This window comes from Ursus arctos, unplaced genomic scaffold (genome assembly GCF_023065955.2).
Source record: "Ursus arctos isolate Adak ecotype North America unplaced genomic scaffold, UrsArc2.0 scaffold_5, whole genome shotgun sequence".
In the NCBI taxonomy this organism is placed as follows: Eukaryota; Metazoa; Chordata; class Mammalia; order Carnivora; family Ursidae; genus Ursus; species Ursus arctos.
Genome location: NW_026623067.1, coordinates 30,254,955 through 30,277,084, shown reverse-complemented (window position 1 = coordinate 30,277,084; position 22,130 = coordinate 30,254,955). Strand labels below are relative to the sequence as shown.

The following is a 22,130-nucleotide window of genomic DNA, read 5'->3' as shown; positions in this document are numbered from 1 at the left end:
AGTGAATGGTAGTGAATCATTAAACAGCTATTAAAGATAAATTTGGATTTATATCTCAAGTATATTAGACTATTAATGTAAAAAACTAAAGCTACATTACACAAGAAAACATGAATGAGTTTCTATATATTTGTGGAGAAGACCTTTCTAGCTATGATTTAAAATCCAGGAGCCATAAAGTAAAAGGCTCATTAATTCGACAGTCAAACCAAACATAAACCCAGCACAAAACCCCTAACAAACTCTTGTGGTAAACAAAACAAAGCAAAAACAAACAAACAAGGAAACAAAAACACCACCATAAGGAAAGTTTAAAATGATACCCTGGGATAATGCTTTTTACAGTGTATAAGCCACAAGTAGTAATCTTTCTGTATAAGGAGTTCTTAGAAGTCAAGATAGGAGAACTCCTTAGAAAATTGGGTGAAGGACAAGGGCAGAGGTTTACATACAGAAGGCCAGTTTTATTCTTTTGCCTATAGCGTCCATTTTTCCCAACACTATTTGTCTTTTTTCCATTGTATATTCTTGCATCCTTTGTTGAAGATTAAGTGACTATATTATTGTGGGTTTATTTCTGGCCTCTCTATTCTGTTCCCTCGATCTGTGTGCCTGTTTTTGTGCCAGTACCATACTGTTTTGCATACTACAGCTTTGGAGTGGATGTTAAAATCTGGGATTGTGATACCTTCAACTTTGTTTTTCTTTTTCAAGATGCTTTGGATATTTGGGGTCTTTGTGGTTCCATACAAATTTTAGGATTTTTTGTTCTAGTTCTGTGGAAAATGCTGTTGGTATTTTGATAGGTATTTTGATAGGGTTTGTGTTAAATCTGCAGATTGCTTTGGGTAGTATGGCTATTTTAACAGTATTTGTTCTTACAATCCATGAGCATGGAATATCTTTCCATTTGTTTGTGTCATCTTCAGTTTATTTAATTGTTGTGTTATGGTTTTCAGAGAACAGGTCTTTGGCCTCCTTGGCAAAGTTTATTCCTAGGTATTTTATTCTTTTTGGTGCAGTTGTAAATGGGATTATTTCTTAATTTCTCTTTTGGCTGCTTCATTATGAGCATATAGAAATGCAACTGATTTCTGTATATTGATTTGTATCCTGCAACTTTACTGAATTCACTTACTGGTTCTAGTAGTTTTTTTGGTGGAGTCTTTAGGGTTTTCTATATATAGTATCCTATCACCTTAGTTACTGAAAGTTTTATTTCTTCCTTTCCAATTTGGATGCCTTTCATTTCTTCTTGTTGTCTGATTGCTGTGGCTAGGACTTCCAGTGCTGTGTTGAATACAAATGGTGAGAATGGGCATCCTTGTCTTGTTCCTGATCTTAGGGAAAAAGTTCTCAGTTTTTCACCATTGAGTGTAATATTAATTGTGGGTTTTTCATATACGGCTTTTACTATGTTGGACTGTGTTTCCTTTAAACCTACTTTGTTGAGGGTTTTTATCATGAATTTTGATGTTATACTTAATCAGATGCTTTTTCTGCGTCTACTGAAATGGTCACATGGTTTTTATCCTATCTCTTGCTAATGTGATCTGTCATGTTGATTGATTTGTGAATATTGAGCCATCTTTGCAATCCAGGAATAAATCCCAGTTAATTGTGGTGGATGATCTTTTTAATGTATTGAATTTGGTTTGCTAGTATTGTATTGAGAATTTTTGCATCTATGTTCATCAGGGATAGTGGCCAGTATTTCTCTTTTTTAGTGGTGTCTTTATCTGGTTTTGGTATAAGGGTGATGCTGACCTCATAGAATGAATTTGGAAACTTTCCTTCCTCTTCAGTTTTTTGCAATAGTTTGAGAAGAATAGGTATTAACTCTTCTTTAAATATTTGGTGATATTCTTCTGTGAAGCCGTCTTGTCCTGGACTTTCGTCTTTTGGGGGATTTTTGATTACTGATTGAATTTTGTTGCTAGTATTGGTCTCTTCAAATTTTCTATTTCTTTCTCATTCAGTTTTGGGAGATTACATGTATATAGGGATTTTTTTCATTTCTTCTAGGTTGTCTAGTTTGTTGGTATATAATTTTTCATAATCTCTTATAATCGTTTATATTTGTCACGTTGGTTTGTTATTTCTCCTTTTTCCTTAATGATTTTGAGTTCTCTCTCTCTCTTCTTTAATGAGTCTGGCCAAGGTTTTTCAGTTTGTTGGTCTTTTCAAAGAAGCAGCTCTTGGTTTCAATGATGTGTTCTATTGTTTTTTAGTTTCTATTTTGTTTATTTTTTCTCTAATCCTTGTTATTTCCTTTCTTCTACTGGTTTTGGGTTTCGTTTGTTCTTCTTTTTCTAACTCCTTTAGGTGTGAGGTCAGGTTGTTTATTTGAGATTTTTTTTTTTCTTCTTGAGGTAGCCTGTATTTTTTTTTTTTTAAAGATTTTATTTATTTATTTGACAGAGATAGAGACAGCCAGCGAGAGAGGGAACACAAGCAGGGGGAGTGGGAGAGGAAGAAGCAGGCTCCCAGCAGAGGAGCCTGATGTGGGCCTTGATCCCATAACGCCGGGATCACGCCTTGAGCCGAAGGCAGACGCTTAACCGCTGTGCCACCCAGGCGCCCCTGAGGTAGCCTGTATTTTTATATACTTCCCTCTCAGAACCTCTTCTGCTGCATCCCAAAGGTTTAGACCATTGTGTTTTCATTGTCATTTGTCTCCACGTATTTTTTCATTTCCTCTTTGATTTCTCAGTTGACCCATTCATTGTTTAGTAGCATGTTATTTAACCTTCATATATTTGTGTTTTTTCCAGATTTTTTCCTGTGGTTGGTTTCTAGTGTCATAGCATTGTGGTCAGAAAAGATGCATGATATGACTTTGATCTTTTTTAATTTGTTGATATCTATTTCGTGGCCTAATATACAATCTATTCTGGAGAATGTTCCATGTACACTTGAAAATAATGTGTATTTTGCTGTTTTAGGATGGAATGTTCTAAATATATCTGTTAAATCTCTCTGGTCCACGGTGTCATTCAAAGCCACTGTTTCCTTGCTGATTTCCTGTCTGGTTGATCTGCCCATTGATGTAAGCGGGGTGTTAAAGTCCCCTACTATTACTGTATTACTATCCATTACTTTCTTTATGCCTGTTATTAGCTGCATTATGAACTTGGATGGTCCCATATTGGATGCATAAATATTTGTAACTGTTACATCTTTTTGTTGGATTGTCCTCTATTATTATATAGTATCTTCCTTTTCTCTTGTTACAGTCTTTGTTTTAACATCTCTTTTGTCTGATGTAAGTATTGCTACACCAGGTTTCTTTACACTTTAATTTGTATGGGAAATGCTTTTCCATTCTATCAGTTTCACTCTGCATGACTTTAGGTCTGAAATGAGTCTCTTATGGGCAATAGATGGGTCTTGCTTTTCTATCCATCTGTCACCCTATGTCCTTTGGTGTATTACTCCATTTGCATTCAAAGTAATTATTGATAAGTTTGTACATATTGCCATTTTGTTACTTCTTCTATGATTGTTTTTGTAGTTTTTCTCTGTTCCTTTCTTCTCTTGCTCTTTTCTCTCATGGTTTGCTGGCTTTCTTTAGTGATATATTTGGATTTCCTTTTTTAAAATTTTTTGCATATCTTTTATTGGTATTTGATTTATGGTACCATTAGGTTTATTTATAACATCTTATGCCTATAACTATTAAGTTGATGGTAGCTTAAGCCATTCTTTTCTCCCCTTGCACCTTTTAGGTATATGGCATCATAGTTCATATCCTTTTATTTTGTGATTCCCCTGATTTTTACAGATATACTTATTTTTATTACTTTTGCATTTCTTACTTTTTTTTTTTTACTCCTACTTATGGTCTTTTCTTTCCACTTAAAAAGTCCCCTTTAACATTTCTTATTGGGCTATTTTAAAGGTGATGAATTCCTTTAACTTTTGTTTGTCTGGAAAATGCTTCATCTCTCCTTCTATACAGAACGATGGCCTTGTGGATAGAGTATTCTTGGTTGCAGATTTTTTCCTTCAGCACTTCGAATATATCATTGCGCTCCCTTCTGGCTTGCAGAGTTTCTGCTGAAAAATTGGTTGATGGGCTTATGTAGTTTCTCGTGTATGTAACTTTTCTTTTCTCTTGTTACTTTTAAAAAATTTCTCTTTGTCACTACTTTTTACCATTTTAATTGCTATTTGTCTTGGTGTGGGCCTTCTTGGGTTGATTTTGTTGGGGGCTCTCTCTGTGTCTCCTGGATCTGGATTTCTGTTTCCTTTCCAGATTTGGGAAGTTTTTAAGCTATTATTTCTTCAAATAAATTTTCTGCTTCATTTTCTCTTTCTTCTTCTTGGATCCCTATAACATAGATGTTATTATGCTTGATGGTGTTTCTGAGTTCCCTAAGTCTGTTTTCATTTTTAATTACTAATTTTTCTCTCTCCTTTTCAGCTTGCTTGCTTTCCATTACTCTGTCTTCCAGGTCACTGATCTGTTTGTCCACTTCCTTTAGTCTACTGTTCCATTTGGTGTATTTTAAATTTCAGTAATTGGTTTCTTCATTGGTGATTGGTTCTTTTTATGTTTTCAATCTCTTTGTTGAGGGTGTTACTGAGGTCGGTCCTCTACTCTTTTCTCAAGTTCAGTGAGTATTTTTATGATCATTACTTCAAATTCTCTTTCGGGCATTTTACTTTTCTCCATTTTGTTTAGGTCTCTTGCTGTGATTTTTCCCCTCTTCCTTGCATATTTCTCTGTCTCTTCATTTTGTCTAACTCTCTGCATCTGTTTCTATGTATTAGGAAAGTCAGCTATGTCTCCTGCTCTTGAAAGCAGTGGCCTTATGAAGAAGAGGTTCTGTAGTGCCCTGTAGTGCAATTTCCCTTGTTCACCAGAACCTGGAGCTTCAGGGATGTCTTCTGTGTGTATTGCTTGCACCCCATTGCTGTGGCTGAGCCACATTTGCCTTTAGTCCATTTGTGTACCATGGCTCTCTTTGCCTGTTGTTGGCAGAGTTTGGTTCCTGTGTTGTTAGTGAGCCAGTGTGGGGCCTTGTTCTTGATGAGTCAGACCAGTCATTTTCCAGAGATGTGGTGGCATGAAACTGCAGGGTGCTTTGTCTGTGTTGTCCTCTGAAGCTTTTGTTGGTGGGTAGGGCCCACAGTCAGACCAGATATCTGCCCCCAGCTCACTGCTGGACCTCAGTTGAACTGGTGTGTGTGGTTGTCTTCCTCTCTCCTTCTGCAGGAGTCACTTTGAAGTGGTCCTGGCCCCTGCCAAGGCTGCTTGCATAGTGCCAGGTTTGTGTACCACTTTGAATGGGCTCTGGCCAAGGGTGTTATTGGAGGAGGCAGGTCTGCAGGAGAAAGCAGAGGCAGGTTTCTTGGTATTAACCAGGTTTGGGTAGATCTGCTGTGGGAGGGGGCCTGGAACCAGGCCTGGCTGGAGGGGGCATGTACTGAGGAGAACACAGGGACGGAGTGCTCTGTTAGCAAGTTAGTTGGAGTTTATTGGCACTGGGCTGTTTCCCCCAGGTATCTGTGTGTCTAGGCTGGGGGGTGGAGTAGAGGCTGGAATGGTGCCTCCCAGCTCCTTTGTTCCTAGAGAAGTCTTCCAGGGATCCCTGCCCCTCCCTCACTTGCTCTGAGATTAGTAAACAACTCACCCCTCTGTCTACCCTATGTGCTTTTCAGATTGCTCCTTCTGTGCTGTATCTCCACGGGGCTGTTTGTGGTGCTCTCTCTTTAAGAGCAGGGTCTCAGTTTCCTCTGCCCTCTCTGCTCTCCCAAAGCCGAGCCTGCTGAATTTTAAAGTTCCGATGTTAAGTTCCACTGACTGTAACAACTTGTGAGATTAGGCCTCACTGGTTTTCAAAAGCCAAATGTTCTGGAGACTTATCTTTTGCATGTGGGCTCCCTGTGCTTGGGGCACCAGGCCTCAGGGTCCTTTTCTTATCCCTCTCCAAGCCTGCGGTGTCCCTCCCTCATGTGGATAGTCCAGTGGTCCTTTTAACTCCTGATTGCTTCTCTGCCTTTCCTACCTTCTTCGACATGGCCTCTTCTCTATATTTAGCTGTGGAGAGTCTGTTCTGCAAGCCTTCTGGTTGTTTTCTTGGTTATTGGCCCTGATGTGGGTGTTATCTTGTATTCATGGGATGGGATGAGGTTAGGTAGGATCTTCCTACTCTGCCATCTTCCCTGGAAGTGTATCTGTTTTTGTTTTGACTCAGCAATGTCATTAACAGAAAAATGGTTAAATAAACTACAATGTACTTACATACTAGAGTACTATGCAGCTGTATATTAAAAAAAGAAAAGAATGAAGAGGATTTCTAAAGGTAAATGGTGAGACTCTCTAGGCTTTTAGTGAACCATAAAGCAAGGCAGAACTGAATTACCTACCTTTTCTCTAATAATGGAAGAAAAGTAATACTGTGTTGTAAAAAGAGTTTTTAGAAGGACAATAATAAACCATTTAAAAGGGATTTTACCTATTGGGAATGTGTGGGGTATGAAGCAGGGTCCTAGAAGAAGGGTCAGATCTTGATTTCTGTGTATATACTTCTTTATATTGTTTTTACTTTTGAATCATATGAATGGATTATTTATATACATTACTAAAAGTTAGAAAAAAAGTTGAAAATTCATGTGAAAAACTTTTGTAAACTGAAAAATACTATATAAGTGCTGGTTATTTATTTGAATTTCAGTTGCAATATAGAATCTGGAACACGAAACGCGGTTAGTTATGTGTCCAGATTAAAATTTTTAATCTCCCATGTCTTCCTTCCTCCCATCCATTTCCCTTTTCTGAACAATTTGCCCTAAAACCATTAGGTAATAGGGCTGAACACTGATGTCAGTTGTTGGAGGCGTGGTGGCTCAGAGCAGAGTGTTAGAGCTCAAGTAAGTTGAGGAGGGCATCTCCATAAGGTGCTGCTTGATACAGGATTCGATGGTGGAGGATATCCATCTTGGCTGTCTTGAGCCTGAGGAAAATGTCCATGCACTTGAGGGAGTGACAGGGGAAACGAAAAACTGGTTTCATATGAGGGAGTTGATTAAATAAATACATATGAAGGATAATGAGTGGCCTGTTTTTCTGAATGTTAGAAAAGGGAGTTATAAATAAGGAAAAGGAGAGACCGAGACTAACCCTGTATATTACCCTATATATTATATATATATATATATGTGTGTGTGTGTGTGTGTGTGTGTGTATATATAAATGTGTATATATATATAAATGTGTATATATATACACACACACACTCATATACATATATACATAAATACAATAAATGTAGATATAAACTTGTTTATGTGTGTGTTAAACACATTATGTGTGCTCTTTAGCTCTGTCTACTGAGAAAGCAGAGGAACAATAAGACTCCAACATATGGGCATACCTAGCATCTAGATCTTATTGTCTAGATTCCATTTTCCACTAAAAGGAACCAGGGCTTCTTAGAGAAATGACTCGTCCTTGGGCTGAAGCAGGGGAGGAAAAGGATAAGCCTGGAACTTGTAATGAAAGCTTAAGAATTGATGAGAATGTGTCAAAGGAACATAGAAGCCAGCTTGAAGGGGCTGTCACTGGCTAATTAGGGAAAACTCTAGCATAAAAACAAATAATGATAGTAGCAAATTACAACCCACTGAATGAAATAGGAAACCGTGAGTTTAAACTGATCTAAATAAATTGAAAGTGTGATGAGAAACAGTATTTTTATGGCATATAAATATAAACAGCATATGACTTTCATAGTCTGCCCCCCCCCAACCAAAATATTATTAACGACAGAGGAGAAAAGCATTTGTTTACAGTGGAGATGCCTGGTAGGCACCACCTTAATCCCTTGATACTGATCATCAGTATTAAGAATATTATCATTAACAGGCATTGAGATCATATGCCACATGAAAAGCGGCTGTATTGTGGTTATGTAGAGAATGTCCTTGTTTGTAGGAAATACACATTCAGGTATTGATACTTTAGGAATTCAAAGTGTATCAGGTAGTCAACTTACTCCCATTTAGTTCAGAAAAAAAAATTCTTTGAACTAAACTTGCAACTTGTTTGTGATTATGTGAAAATGGAAAAAATAGTTAATAAAATTATAATCCATTTATTAAAAGCCAGGTTTTTTCAGTGGTGTTTCGAACTTATTTTTTGTGCATTAGTAGAGCGTATTGTTTTTGTGGGTTAAAAGTAAAGTATGGCATGATTCCTTTAGGAATGAAAGTAAGATAAGGAAAGGAAACTGAATCCTTTTTGCTGTACAGTTGTGTTTATAGATGGCCTGTGTCTACCTGAGGGTTGCTGACTGTGCCCTGTCCCCTCACTAGACCATCTTCCACTGAAGTTGTTGCTGTTTGGATTCAGAAAAGCCATGATTTCAGAATGGGAGAGAGAAAAGGCACTGAACAGCTAGGGAGTTGGTAGGGAAGAAGGGTGTGTGTGTGTATGTTTGTAGTAAGAATTTTCATGTACACTTTTATGCACACATTTATGCTTCAGTCTTGAAACTGATGTATGTTTGTCCCTTTCCTTCCTATAGCAAATTGCTTCATGATTCAGAGATTGCATATGTAGAGTTCCCTCAGCCTGGAATATCTTTCTAGTCCTCCCACTCTTCTTTCACCTTAACTCCTTTCCTTTTTTTTTTTTTTTTTGTAGTCCCAGCTTTAATGTCACTTCCTTGATCTCCCTAGACTAGGTTAAGTCCTCTCTTGGACAGTTCACTTAAACATCATTGATCCTTAACCTCTTCATTTGTCATATGGGGATAATAATAATATTTCATAGATTTGTTGTGAGGAGTAAAGGAGTGGCTTTATGTAAAATGGAATAGTACCTGAGCAGATAGTAAGTGCAATATGAGTTAGCTGTTGCTAACATGATCGGACATATTTAAAATATATATTTCATTATACATATTTGTTTAATTATTTGTTAAATGTCTCTCTCTTGTTAGTTTGTTAGTTCCATGAGGAAAAGGACTGTTTCATTCAACTCTGTTTCTTAGTTACTGGTACATGTAATACTCACATACTTTTGCTGCATTATAAAATGGTGGTTTGCAACAGAGGATAATTCAGGCCCACTGAGTGTGGGTTTTTTCCTCCAGTTTTACTGAAAAATAATTGACATGTATCACTCCATAGGTTTAAGATGTACAGCCTGATGGTTTAATTTACATATACTGTGAAGTGATTACCACCATAGGTTCATCTAACATTTATCTTCTCATATAGATAGAATAAAAAGAAAAGAAAGGAAAAAAATCTATTTATGATAAAAATTATTAGAATTTATTCTCTTAACAACCTTCCTATAATATCATATAGCACTGTTATCTATAGTTATTCTCTTGTACATTATTACATCCCTAGTACTTATTTATCTTATTACTGGAAATTTGTTCCCTTAGACCACCTCTTCCAATTCCCCTCCCCCGACCCTCCACTTCTGGTAACCACAAGTCTGAACAATATTTGTTTCTCTCTGACATTTCACTTAACGTAATGATTTCAAGGTATATCCATGTTGTTGCAAATGGTAGGATTTCCTTGTTTTTTTTTATGGCTGATAAATATATGATAGATATTCAGTATATCTGTCTATCATATATATATGTCACAACTTCTTTATCCATTTATCCATTGATGGAAACTTAGGTTCTTTCCATGATTTGGCTATTGTAAATAACGCTGCCATGAACATGGGGGTGCAGATACATTTTTGAATTAGTGTTTTCATTTCCTCTGGATATGTATTCCCAAAAATGGAATTGCTGGATCATAGTTCAAGTTTTAATTTTTGGAGGATCCTCCATGCTGTTTTGCATAGTGGCTGTAACAATTTACAGTAGTGCACAAAGCTTCCCTTTTCGCCACATCCATGGCAGTATTTGTTGTCTCTTGATTTATTGGTGATGACCATTCTAAAAGGCATGAAGTGATACCTCACTATGGTTTTAGTTTACATTTCCCTAATCACTAGTGATGTTGAGTATCTTTCATGTAAAGCCAGCTAGTTTTGCTTTTAAGTATATTATAGACCTACTAGTTCTTGTAACCTTGGTGAAGTTACTTAACCTCTCCGGGCTTCAGGTTTCTTATTAGTTCAATTGGGTTAAAATACCTACCATCCTGAGTATTACAGAAAATATTCATCATTTTGATGGTGATCACTAAGTAGAAATTTAAGATGTGGCCAAGAGTATCAGTACTAAAATTATCAGTATTTTTAGTAAGTCTCTTAATGAAATAATATAAATGGAAATATCTAGTAAAGTTTCTGACTCCAAATTAGGCAGTTATTTCAGTAGGCATTCAGTTTTTCTTATTTTAACTTTTTTCTGTAGTATTTATAATTAAAAACCAGTAAGCATATGCTAGTTCTAGATGCATATGTAAGTACATAATGAGATACACACACACATACCCCTTAAGAGTCACAAGTACTCTACCCATTAGGTGGGGTTTTTCTCTCCATTAAGTTGATAAGCTTAGAGAGGTCAAGTAACTTGCCAGGGAGCCAGGATTTAAAATCATGTCTATTTAGTTTTAAAGCCCTTGTTCTTTTTAGTTTATCATGTCTCTTTACATTTTTGATTAGAGATGATTTTGGAATTATCATGTGTTCTCTTTTACAATGCCTTTGGTGATGGTGGCAGCTTGTAAAATAATTGGTCTTTTAAAAATTGTGATTTCAGTCAGATTACTTCTTCTGAAAACCTACCAGAGGTCTTTTACATGGAAGAGTTACATACTGGTAACTGTGATAAATCACCAGAATACTTTTAGGAGTATCAAAGTCCTTGGTGGATTGCAACTTCGGTAGTTGTGAGCAGTGAAAGCTCTAGAACTTGCTGGGGAAGTAGGAGGAAAGCAAGAGCACAGAGAAAAAGAAATAGAAATACATGATTCTTTCATACTACACCACTGTACAGCCTTTTGGTCCTAAACTCAGCTGTTATTAAAAAGTTAACTGTTCAATACATGAATACATGCTCATTTCAAAATAACAACATATGTTCATGTATGTAGAGATATACACATTTAATAAATATAAAAGCTTCATTTGTATTTCTCCTCCCATCCCTACATCTCTCCATAGAAGTTTTTTTTTTCATAAAAATGTTACTTAGTGTTACTTAATTTTTTTTTTCATAAAAATGTTACTTAATGCTAACCTGTACTATGTGTATAGTTATATTTAAGTGAATTAATATTTTAAAGTTTCTCAGTTTTTATTTCTTATATGGGTGAATATTGATAGATATAACTCACACAAACAAAATGGCTAAAAGGGGGGGGTGGGGGAATGGGATAGGCCGGTGATGGGTAGTAAGGAGGGCACATATTGCATGGTGCACTGGGTGTTATACACAACTAATGAATCATCGAGCCTTACATCGAAAACCGGGGATGTACTGTATGGTGACTAACATAATATAATAAAAAATCATTATTAAAAAAAAAAAGGGCTAAAAGGGGGTTTGTGATCAAATAATTTGAAAACTGCTGTAATATATTACATCACTAGTAATGAACATTGTTGTAGACCATAATAATATAGAAAAACTCCATGATTTGATAATCTTGGTGAGAAAAGCATAATACAAACTCCATAAGAATAGAAAACAGTACTGGAGAAAATGCAGTTTAAAATGCAAATCATTATACCAAGGTTATATTATTTTGAATTATTTCATACTTGGTTTTTTCAAAGGTTTTTTTATACTATAATTAAACTTGTATATGATGAAGAGTCTTTTATAATATGAATGGGCATAATATCTCTATTTCAGAAACTCTGTAGTGACGCTCAAGTAAAAGTCTTTGGGAAATGCTGCCAACTGAAACCTGGAGGAGACAGTTCTTCCTCACTGGATAGTTCCGTGACTTCATCTTCTGATGTAAAAGACCAGTGTCCTAAGTACCAAGTAAGATCATTGATGTCATTTATGTATTCATTCATTCGTTCACAAGTACTTTTGAGTACCTACAATGTGCTATGCACCATCCTAGGGACTAGGGATATAACATGAACTAGTCCTTACCCTTCTGGGGAGGCAGGTAACTAAATAAGTAAGTTTATGCATTTTGATAAATCTTAGGAGAAGGTCAGAAAACTGTGGGCGTAGGTAGCAAAGGGTAATTTCTCCCTTTTATTTCCCAATTCAGATTTTTTTGGCTACCGGAATAATTTATTTTAGATACTTTTAAGTTATTGAAATATGAATATAAATATAAACTAATAATACAAGTTGGCTGTAGTATGAAATTAAAGTATGATTGGAAGTATACACCTGCAGAAATGGACATTTATATTTTTCAGAAGTAATCTGACTCTTTTAAAATATACAGTTAAACAAATTAGTACCTAATGGGAATTTCTGTATAAACTTGTTACATTTTACATAAGAGTAAGTGTTTGGTTTCATACCAAATAAATGTCATCTATGTGAATTTATTTGTGTCATCCAAGCTTGCATGAATGAATCACAAGTATTTTATCTTTAGCAATATCAACATGGGATTCTGGGTCTTTAAATTATTTGTAATTAGGTAATTGTGTTTGAATGGGAAGTGACCCTTCTGTCATGTCAATGTGCCAGTGTATGTAAAAGAACTCTGAAGTGTTTAAAATCCAGATACTAGGAGGTACTATATAGTTACCCCTGTCTTCCCCTGTTTCTCCTCCAGCTTAAGCATGATACCTTACTAAGTTCCTAATAGTGTTATGCTGTGTGACATCATCATACTTATACCAGGTTGGAGGTTTGCTGATTTGATGAATTGTGTAAACTTGCATTTCTTCTTAATATATGCAGTTAAAAATGAATATTAGCACATGGATCCAGGTTGTAGAAACCCTGAAGCATTGAATGATTGCACCCTCATGTTGCATTTAGATCCCTAGAGATTTTCCTTTTTAAAGTTCAGATTCCCAGGCTATGTGCCCAGATATTCTGATACAGGCTCAGTATGGTCCTGGAAATCTGCCTTTTTTTTAGCAAGAGACATTGAATTATTGTAGCACATAGTTCACTGCACTTCATAAAATGTGATTTTGGGTAACTGGAACATTATTTTTGATAGACACAGATTAATACAGATTGATAGCTTCCAGCAATAGGTACTTAAAAAAATTGACCATTTAATAAAATAAGGGCCTTATTTTTTAAAAAAGCATGAAAGATAATAGCACTTTCTAAATGATAAACTTTATTATAGATTATATATAACATTATATATAACATGCCAGTGACATTCATGATAACTATTTGATATGTACTAGAGCAGGCAAGGGTAACCTTTACTGGCAAACTAGATGGTCTAATAAAATTTAAACACGAATTTATTTTTACTATATTTTGCTTTCTGAGGACTCTTTTCCCAGTTTTAGTAGTAAAATCTGTAAATGCTTTGATATTTGAATTCATAATGATTTTGAAGATTGACATTGATGTTTAAAAAAAAAAAACCTTTGCACTTGATCATTAAAAGAATTATTCATCTCTGTTTCTAAAATGTTGTTCTTAGTACCCATATCTTTGTGTTTTGAAATAAAAATTTTTTCTTAATCACATCCCTAGATGAGTTATTTTAATAACTAGGTATATCAGAAGTGATTTTTTTTTCATTAGCTTTGTGTCTTTATTAAAACAAAATCAGTACTACACTACCTAAGAGAGAAAAAATAATGTGTAAATGAATATATATAAAAATTAATACAAAATAGTTATATATAATGAAATAGATTGCTATTTGAAGATGCTTTTTTAAGAAAGCTAGCAAATGTAAATATATAAATTTTTTTTTTAACCCAGGTGGGCATTAAATAAGCAGAAGAGTAGAAGAATCATGTAAAAATAAAAATAGTATGCAGATATGCCTTCACATGTAAAATGGGGGTCTTCAACTCTTTGTTATCATAGGAAGAGTCTTTTAAATATTTTGTTAAAACTCCTAATTTTTTATTTTTTATGGTGAAATGGCTTAATGAAATTTGTGACTAATACTCAATTTCTATCTTAGATAGTTATTTTGGTCCTCTTCCTCATCACTCATCTTATTATATAACTATGTAAGTTAGGAATTGCATTGTTCCTAGAGCTTATTTTGTTCACATGACAAGAAGTCTGAAAGGCCGTCTAAGTATGATACATGGGTTTCAAGATGGCTTTAGAAACCAAGGCATCCTTATCTTTCTACTTAGTTGAGTTAATGTGTAATTGTTGCCTTGTGGTCCTAATATGACATCTCCATCTCCAGTGACTTCTATTTATATCTCATTGACCAGGCCTTTGTTGAATGGATATAAATGCGTAAGTTCTGAAAGGTGATACTCCAACCATTAGTTTAACTTTTTGGATGTAGAAACCAACTCTCAATTCGTCTACAAGGGAGGCTGGGAAATGCATTTTTTTTTTTTTTTAAATTGGGCACATTGCTGCCCTGAAACAAATTAGACTTCAAAAAATAAGGAATAAGATATTTTGTGGGTAATTAGTGATATTTACTACAGTATCTAATTTGTAACCAAATGGATGAGTTCAATTTTACCTTTTTTCTGACTCCTATGATGACAACTAAAGACATTCAAAGAATAATGGAAAGGAGTAACTTTTAATTGGTTCTTTGAGAACAAGACATTCTAGTGTTTTAAATAAGTCCTTTTAAACAATACAAAATAGATATAAATTACCATGTTTATAGATATCTCTTTTGCATGGTGGGAGTGGTAAAAATTGTTCTGCATGTTCAGTGAATTCTCTTTCTTATTTTCTGTCCTGGAGAAGCATTGCATATGCACAAGACGTGGTTAACAATGTTCGTTTAAGCATTAAACATTATTATAATAGCAAAAACCTGGAAGTAACCTAGATGGCCATCAGTAAGGGGAGCTGTGGGGTTTTCATACAGTAGAATACTATAAAGCTCTTCAAAAGGAGTCTTTGTATAACAATATGGTTAGATCTGTAACACATTGTAAAACGAAGAAAATCAAGCTGTAGAACAGTGTATATACAGTGTAGAGTCACTTTTTCAAAATGTGTGTAGAATTATATAGAATAATTGCAGCAAAGGACTTTTCAGTAAAATTCAGTATTTGAAATAGGTTTTAAATTTTACAGTTTTATTAATGTTATGGTTATTTTTTAGGGTTCTCGGTGCTCTTCTGATGCCAATATGCTTGGAGAGATGATGTTTGGCTCAGTAGCAATGAGCTATAAAGGGTCTACCTTAAAAATTCATCAGATACGGTGAGGGCTTTTCTGATTTTTCATAATCCCTTTTAGAACATGTAACTTCTGAAGATGAGAGAATTTCCTCTAGTCTTCACACAGATTGAGCAAGTCAAATTTATGGTGTTTTGTGGGGTTTATGCTACTTCATGACTGTTGTAACTATGCAGTGAAATCTTTGTGATTTATACCTTTTTTGGGGGGTGGGGATGGGAGCAGGGAGACGGAGAGAGAGAATCCATGCCCAGTGTGCAGCCTGACACGGGGCTTAATCTCACAACCCTGAGAGCAGGACCTGAGCCAAAATCAAGAGTCGGGCACGTAACCAACTAAGCCACCCAGATGCCCATATACATTTTTATTTGTAATAAATTGAGAAGTTCTTTATGTTTTAGTTTTGATCTCTTTCTCTGTCCCTTTTTCTTCGTAGTTCCCCTCCACAGCTTATGCTCAGCAAAGTTTTTACTGCACGGACTGGCAGCAGTATCTGTGGAAGTCTCAATACGTAAGTGATTATGAATGCTGGGCGAAATGAATTATTTAGGATGTGCAAAGTGTGAAAACTAACAGACTCTTCTCAGGGTTGCATCTTAAATTGAGATTTTCTTCCATCCCCTAAGTTTGAAAGTTTATGGAGGCCAGTTTTTTTTTCCTCTAGCTTTACTGAGCTATAATTGACATCCAACATTATGTAAATTTAATTTGTATAACACATTTACTTGATACATTTATATATTGCAAAATGATTATCACCATAGCATTCGCTAACTAACACCTTCATCCTGTCAAAATTACCATTTCTTTTTTTGTGGTGAGAAAAGTTAAGATTTACTCTGTTAGCAACTTTCAAGTATATAAAATAACAGTATTATTAGCTATAGTCAGCATGCTATACATTAGATCTCAGAACTTATTAATCCTATAACTGATGTTTGTACCCTTTGACTGTTATCTCCCCATTTCCCCCACTCTCAACCCCTGGTAACCACCACCATGCTTTCTGTTCCTCTCTGTTCAATTTTGTATATTGCACATATAAGTAATACCATACAGTGTTTGTCTCTAACTTATTTCGCTTAGCATAATGCCCTTAAGGTTCATTCAAATTGTCACAAATGGCAGGATTCCCTTTTCTCATGGCCAAATAATAGTCCTGTGTGTGTGTGTGTGTGTGTGTGTGTGATATTTTATCCATTCATCTGTTGATGGACAGTTTGTCTCCATTTATTGATGGTTGTCACTAGTGCCACAGTGAACACCTGGGAGTGCAGATATCTCTGTGAGATCCTCATTTCAGTTTCTTTGGATATATATCCAAAAGTGGGATTCCTGGATCATATGGTAGTTCTATTTTTAATTTTTTGAAGAACCTTCATTCTGTTTTCACAGTGGCTGCATCAATTTATATTCCCACCAACAGTGCACAAGGATTCCCTTTTCTCGATACCCTGTCCACCACTTGATAATCACTTGTCTTTTTGATGTTAGCTATTATAAAAGGTAATACCTTGTTATGGTTTGATTTGCATTTCCCTGATGATTAGTGATGTGAGCACCTCTTCATGTACATTTGCATGTCTTCCTTGGAAAATTGTTCAGTTCTTCTGAATATTCAGAGGAAGTATTAATTTTTTAGTCAGGTTGTTTGGTTTTTGCTATTGATTTGTATGAATTATTTATATATTTTGGATATTAACCCTTTATCAGATAAAGGATTTGCAAATATTTTTTTATTCCATAGGTTGCCTTTCATTTTGTCGGTTGTTTATTTGCTTTGTAGAGGCCTTTTAGTATGATGTATTCCCATTTACTTATTTTTGCTTTTGTTGCTTGTGCTGTTTGCGTCATATCTAGGAAACTGCTGCCATGACCAATGTCGAAGACCTTTTTCCCCGTGGTTTCTTCTAGGAGATTTGCAGTTTTGGGATCTTTTGTTTATGTCTTTAATCAATTTTGAGTTCATTTTTGTGAGTGATGTAAGATAGGGTTCTAATTTCATTCATCTGCATGTGGTTATCCAGTTTTCCCATCATTATTTATTGAAGGCACTATCCTTTCCCAGTTAAATGTTCTTGAGTCCCTTATCAAATATTAGTTGACTGTATATGCAGGGTTTTTTTCTGGGCCCTTGAATTTTGTTCCATTGGTTTGTGTATCTGTTTTTATGGCAGTACTATACTGTTTTGATTACATTAGCTTTGTAGTATAGTTTTTCTCAGGATTGCTTTGGCTATTCAGGGTCTTTCATAGCTCCATACAATTTTTAGGATTGTTTTCTTATTTCTATGAAAAATGCCACTGGAATTTTAATAAGACTTTCATTGAATCTATAGATGATTTTGGGTAATAGGGACATTTTAACAATATTTGGTCTTCCAGTCTACTTTTTTGAGAGTTTTTTTCAGGGAAAGATGTTGTATTTTGTCATATGCTTGTTCTTTCTTGCTTTCTTCCTTTCTTTTTAAAGATTTTTATTTATTTATTTGAGAGAGAAACAGATAGTGACAGAGAGCACAAGTGGGGAGGAGAGGGAGAAGCAGCTTCCCCGCAGAGCAGGGAGCCTGATGTGGGGCTCTGTCCCAGGACCCCGGGATCATGACCCGAGCCAAAGGCAGACACATAACCAACTCAGCCACGCAGGCACCCTGGTCATATCCTTTTTCTGCATCTGTTGACATGATCATATGATTTTTATCTTTCATTCTTTTAATGTGGTAATTTTCATTTATTGTCTTGTGTATATTGAAGCATCCTTGCAGCCCAGTGATAAATCCCACTTGATCATGTTGAATTATCCTTTTAATGTTCTGTTGAATTTGGTTTGCTAATATTTTGTGGAGAATTTTTACATCTATAATAATCAGAAGAAGTGATCTGTAATTTTCTTTTCTTATAATGTCCTTATCTGGCCTTGGTGTCAGAGTAATGCTGGCCTTGTAAGATGAGTTTGGGAGTGTTCCTTCTTTGATTTTTGGAACAGTTTGAGTAGAATTGGCATTAATTCTTCTTTATGTGTTTGGTGGAATTTCCCAAGGAAACCGTCTCATCTCCTTGGCTTTTCTGTGTTGGGAGGTTTTTGATTAATGATTCATTTTCTTTACTCATTATTAGTCTGTTCAGGTTTTTTATTTCTTCATGATTCATTCTTGGTAGGTTGTATATTTCTAGGAATTTATCCATTTCTTGTAGGTTATCCATTTTGTTGGTGTGTAACTTTATAGTAGTCTCATGATCCTTTTTATTTGTATGGTATCAGATGTAACGCTTCTTTCATTTTTTATTTCATTTATTTGAGTCCTTTCTTTTCTGAGTTAGCTAAAGTTTTGTTGATTTTGTCTCTTCAGAAAACCAGCTCTTAGTTTAATCCATCTTCAATGTTTTTTTTTTCTATTTCATTTATTCTCCTATTGATCTTTATTTCCTTCTAACTAACTAACTTTGGGCTTTGCATTTCGAGGTATAAATCAAGGTCATTTATTTGAGATCTTTTTGGCTTCTTACTGTAGACATTATTGCTGTCACTTCCATCTTTGAACTGCTTTTGTAACATCTCACAGGTTTTGATATGTTGTGCTTCCATTTTTATTTGTTTCAAAGTATTTCTTGATTTGCCTTTTGATTTCTTCTTTGACTCATTGGTTGTTCAGGAGCATGTTGTTTAATCTCCACATATTTGTGAACTGTCCAGATTTCCTTTTGTTACTGATTTTTAGTATTATACCATTCTGGTCAGAAAAGATACTTGGTATGATTTCAAGCTTCTAAAATTTGCTAAAACTTATTTCATGACCTACTGCGTGATCTGTATAAGAAAATATTCCATGTCCACTTGAGAAGAATGGTATTCTGCTACTCTTGGCTATATTATATACGTATATATCTGTTAGTTCCATTTGGCCTAAGGTATGGTTCAAGTCCAACATTTCTTTGTTGACTTTCTGTCTGAATGATCTATTATTCATTGTTGAAAGTAGAATGTTTAAGTCCTCTACTAATTATTGCATTGTTGTCTCTCTAGATGTTAGTATTTGTTTAGTATGTTTAGGTGCTCTGATGTTGAGTGCATTTGTAGTTTTGATTGTTACATGCCATGTCTTCTCGATGAATTGCTCCTCTTTTTATATGATCATTTTTGTCTCTTGTTACTGTTTTTGGCTTGAAATCTATTTTTTCTGATGTAAGTATAGCTATCTCTGCTCTTTTTTGATTTCCATTTACGTGGATTATCTTTTTCTATTCCTTCACATTGAGCCTATATGTATCCTTAAAGCTGAACTGAGTCTCTTGTAGGCAGCATGTTGTTGGGTGTTATTTATTTTTTTTAATTCATTCAGCTGCTGTCTGTATGGAGTCCAGATTACTTCTCATTTGAGTTTAGTTGAAGAATAGGAAATGTGCCTTCTCTTTCTCTAATTTGCTTCTAGAAGCTATATCTGGAAGTAAAATGTTGACGACATTCCCATGTTAGGATGAGGTATTGATTTTCCATTTTGTAGTGCCATGCTGAGTTAGCGACTGTATGTTGTGCTCTCCAGTTTTCAGATCCCTTGCAGAGTTAACTCTGCAATCAGGAGTGGCCTAGGTCACCCACGGTGGGGCACAAGATTACCACAAGGTATTAATGCCAAGATTAGAAAAGTGAAGCTGAAACAAAGGCAGGCCTGATATTAGAATCATGGGCTACATGCCAGAACCTAGTAAAATGAAGGACTAGGGCTAGGGTGAGGTGTTAGTGGAGTCCAGTGATGGACTTCAGGGCCCAGATCAGAACTCTGGCTAGCCAGAATCTGTGGGGGTTACCCAAAGTCAAAAGCAGCAGGAGGTAGCAAGGAGGCTACTCAAAACTAGAAAAATTCTCAAAAGGTTCCATTAATTGTAAATGTTCCAAAAAGACCTGTCAGGGTTTTTATTAGCTAAGGTTCTAATGCTTACAGCTCTTTATTAACTTTTCTTTTAGGAAGGAAGAGATGTTTTTTCATAGTATTATGGATGCTTAAAAAATACCGATGTTAAAAGTGCTAATTTTTAAGAGTTTAATACTAAAGTAGAAATTAGAGATCCTACATTGGAATCACTGATTCTAGCTCTGATCCTCTCAGTTTCTTCATCTTTTCTAATTTTTTATTGATGGTTTTTAAAATCCCTAGGAGGGCTACTTTGTACTAAAACCATAAAGTAATTTTATTTTTGTTATTTTGAATAATTTACTAACAGGAGTGATACAGTTCATTTATAATGTGTGAATTAATGATACATTGATTTTTGTTCTTGTTTGTCTTTTTTTTTTTTCCCCCCTGCCAGAAGTTTCAAAAATAATTTCAGGTCCAAAATATGAGGGAAAGCTTTACAATTTGAATTAGGGTCAGTAACTTTTTTCTGTAAAGGTCTGAATAGTAAATATTTTTGACTTTGTGGGCTAGGCAGGATGTCTGGTTTCCCAGTCCTACCATTGTAGCATTAAAGCAGCCATATACAATACATACATGGCTGTATACATAGCATGGCTATGTTCCAATAAAACTTTATTTATAAAAACAAGCAGCAAGGTGTAGTTTTCCAACCCCTGATTTAGTGCTATAAACTAATAAGAATACTTAAAACTTAAAAAAAAGTTTTATACTTAAAATTTCATCGAGATATCCAAAGAATTGCCATAAAGAGCATAAAATGAATTTGCAATTTATTGTTTCTTTTCCCCCTTTAGGCTACAAGACAGTCTTGAATTCATCAATCAGGACAACAGTACATTAAAGGCTGATAATAACACAGTTATTAATGGACTACTTGGAAATATAGGTAAATGGTTCCTTTGGTTTTACAAGTTTTAAATAGGTTAACAGTGTAACAAGGATTTGCAGTTCTTTCTTAATAATGTAGATTTTTTAATAAGACCACAGAGTTTGACATACTAGAAATAGAAAAGGAATTCAAATTGGAAGTATATATAACATTTGTATTATTTCAAAAACATAATTTTTGTATATTTGAACATAATACTTATTTTGTATTTGAAAAAGAACTGCTGAAGATATATCTGGTTTGTTTTTTGTTTTTAAGTTTGATGTATCTTTGAAAGTCACTGTCATCGATATAAAAAGTTTTTACCAGCTTTTTTGAATATTTCAGCCGAAGAAGATTGGTGTTACACTTTCTCCCTTCTGTCTTCCCTAACCATAAGAGTAATTTTAAAATGGTGCTCATTTTTGTGACCTGAATTCAGATAGATGAGCAGATATTCAAATTTGATGTTCCTTTAAAGATTTATTAAAATAACAGCTTAGTTAGTAATTTGGATAGTTGGTTGTTGTTATTATTTAAGTTCAGCATTCCGAAGTGACAGGCTGTTCCTAAAATTTCTAGTCATTTGTTTTACCCTACGATGCTCAACTAAATTGATGGTGGCCATATTCCTGGTACGTAAATATTTGTAACATGCTAGAATGTGGACAGCAATTAGACTAGGATAAATATTTCTCTTATTCTTTATTTAGTGAGAATTTTTATTTAGAATTGATTTTAATAAATATTAGTTATATATGTAAGTAGGAAACAATTTTTCTTCCAACTTGAACCAATATTGTATTATTTTTTTTATAATTCAGGTTCATTCAAACGAGCAACCATTTATTCAGCAAGTAGCGTGGGCTAGTTACAGTGTTAGGCATGTACTTTTGAAACTTGCACATTTTGGGGAGCCTGGGTGGCTTAGTTGGTTAAGCATCCAACTCTTGATTTTGGCTCAGGTCAGGATCTCAGGGTTGTGAGATCAAGCCCTGTGTCGGGGTCTGTGCTCAGTGGTGAGTCTGCTTGAGATTCTCTCTCTCTTTCTGCCCCACCCCCTACTCGCACACTCTTTCTCTCTCTCTCTTAAAATAAGTGTTTAAAAAAAAAGAA

General features: G+C 35.0%; 1 protein-coding gene across 2 annotated transcripts in view; it reads left to right on the top strand.

The window, feature by feature from the left end:
* Window positions 1-22,130, top strand: part of FNIP1 (folliculin interacting protein 1) — a 151,622-nt gene that overhangs the window by 73,255 nt on the left and 56,237 nt on the right. For both annotated transcript variants that reach the window (XM_026507905.4, XM_026507904.4), the window contains exons 3-6: window positions 11,793-11,927; window positions 15,154-15,254; window positions 15,667-15,741; window positions 20,941-21,032. In XM_026507905.4, coding sequence (XP_026363690.1) covers window positions 11,793-11,927; window positions 15,154-15,254; window positions 15,667-15,741; window positions 20,941-21,032 — 403 coding nt within the window. The remainder of the gene's footprint in view (window positions 1-11,792; window positions 11,928-15,153; window positions 15,255-15,666; window positions 15,742-20,940; window positions 21,033-22,130) is intronic.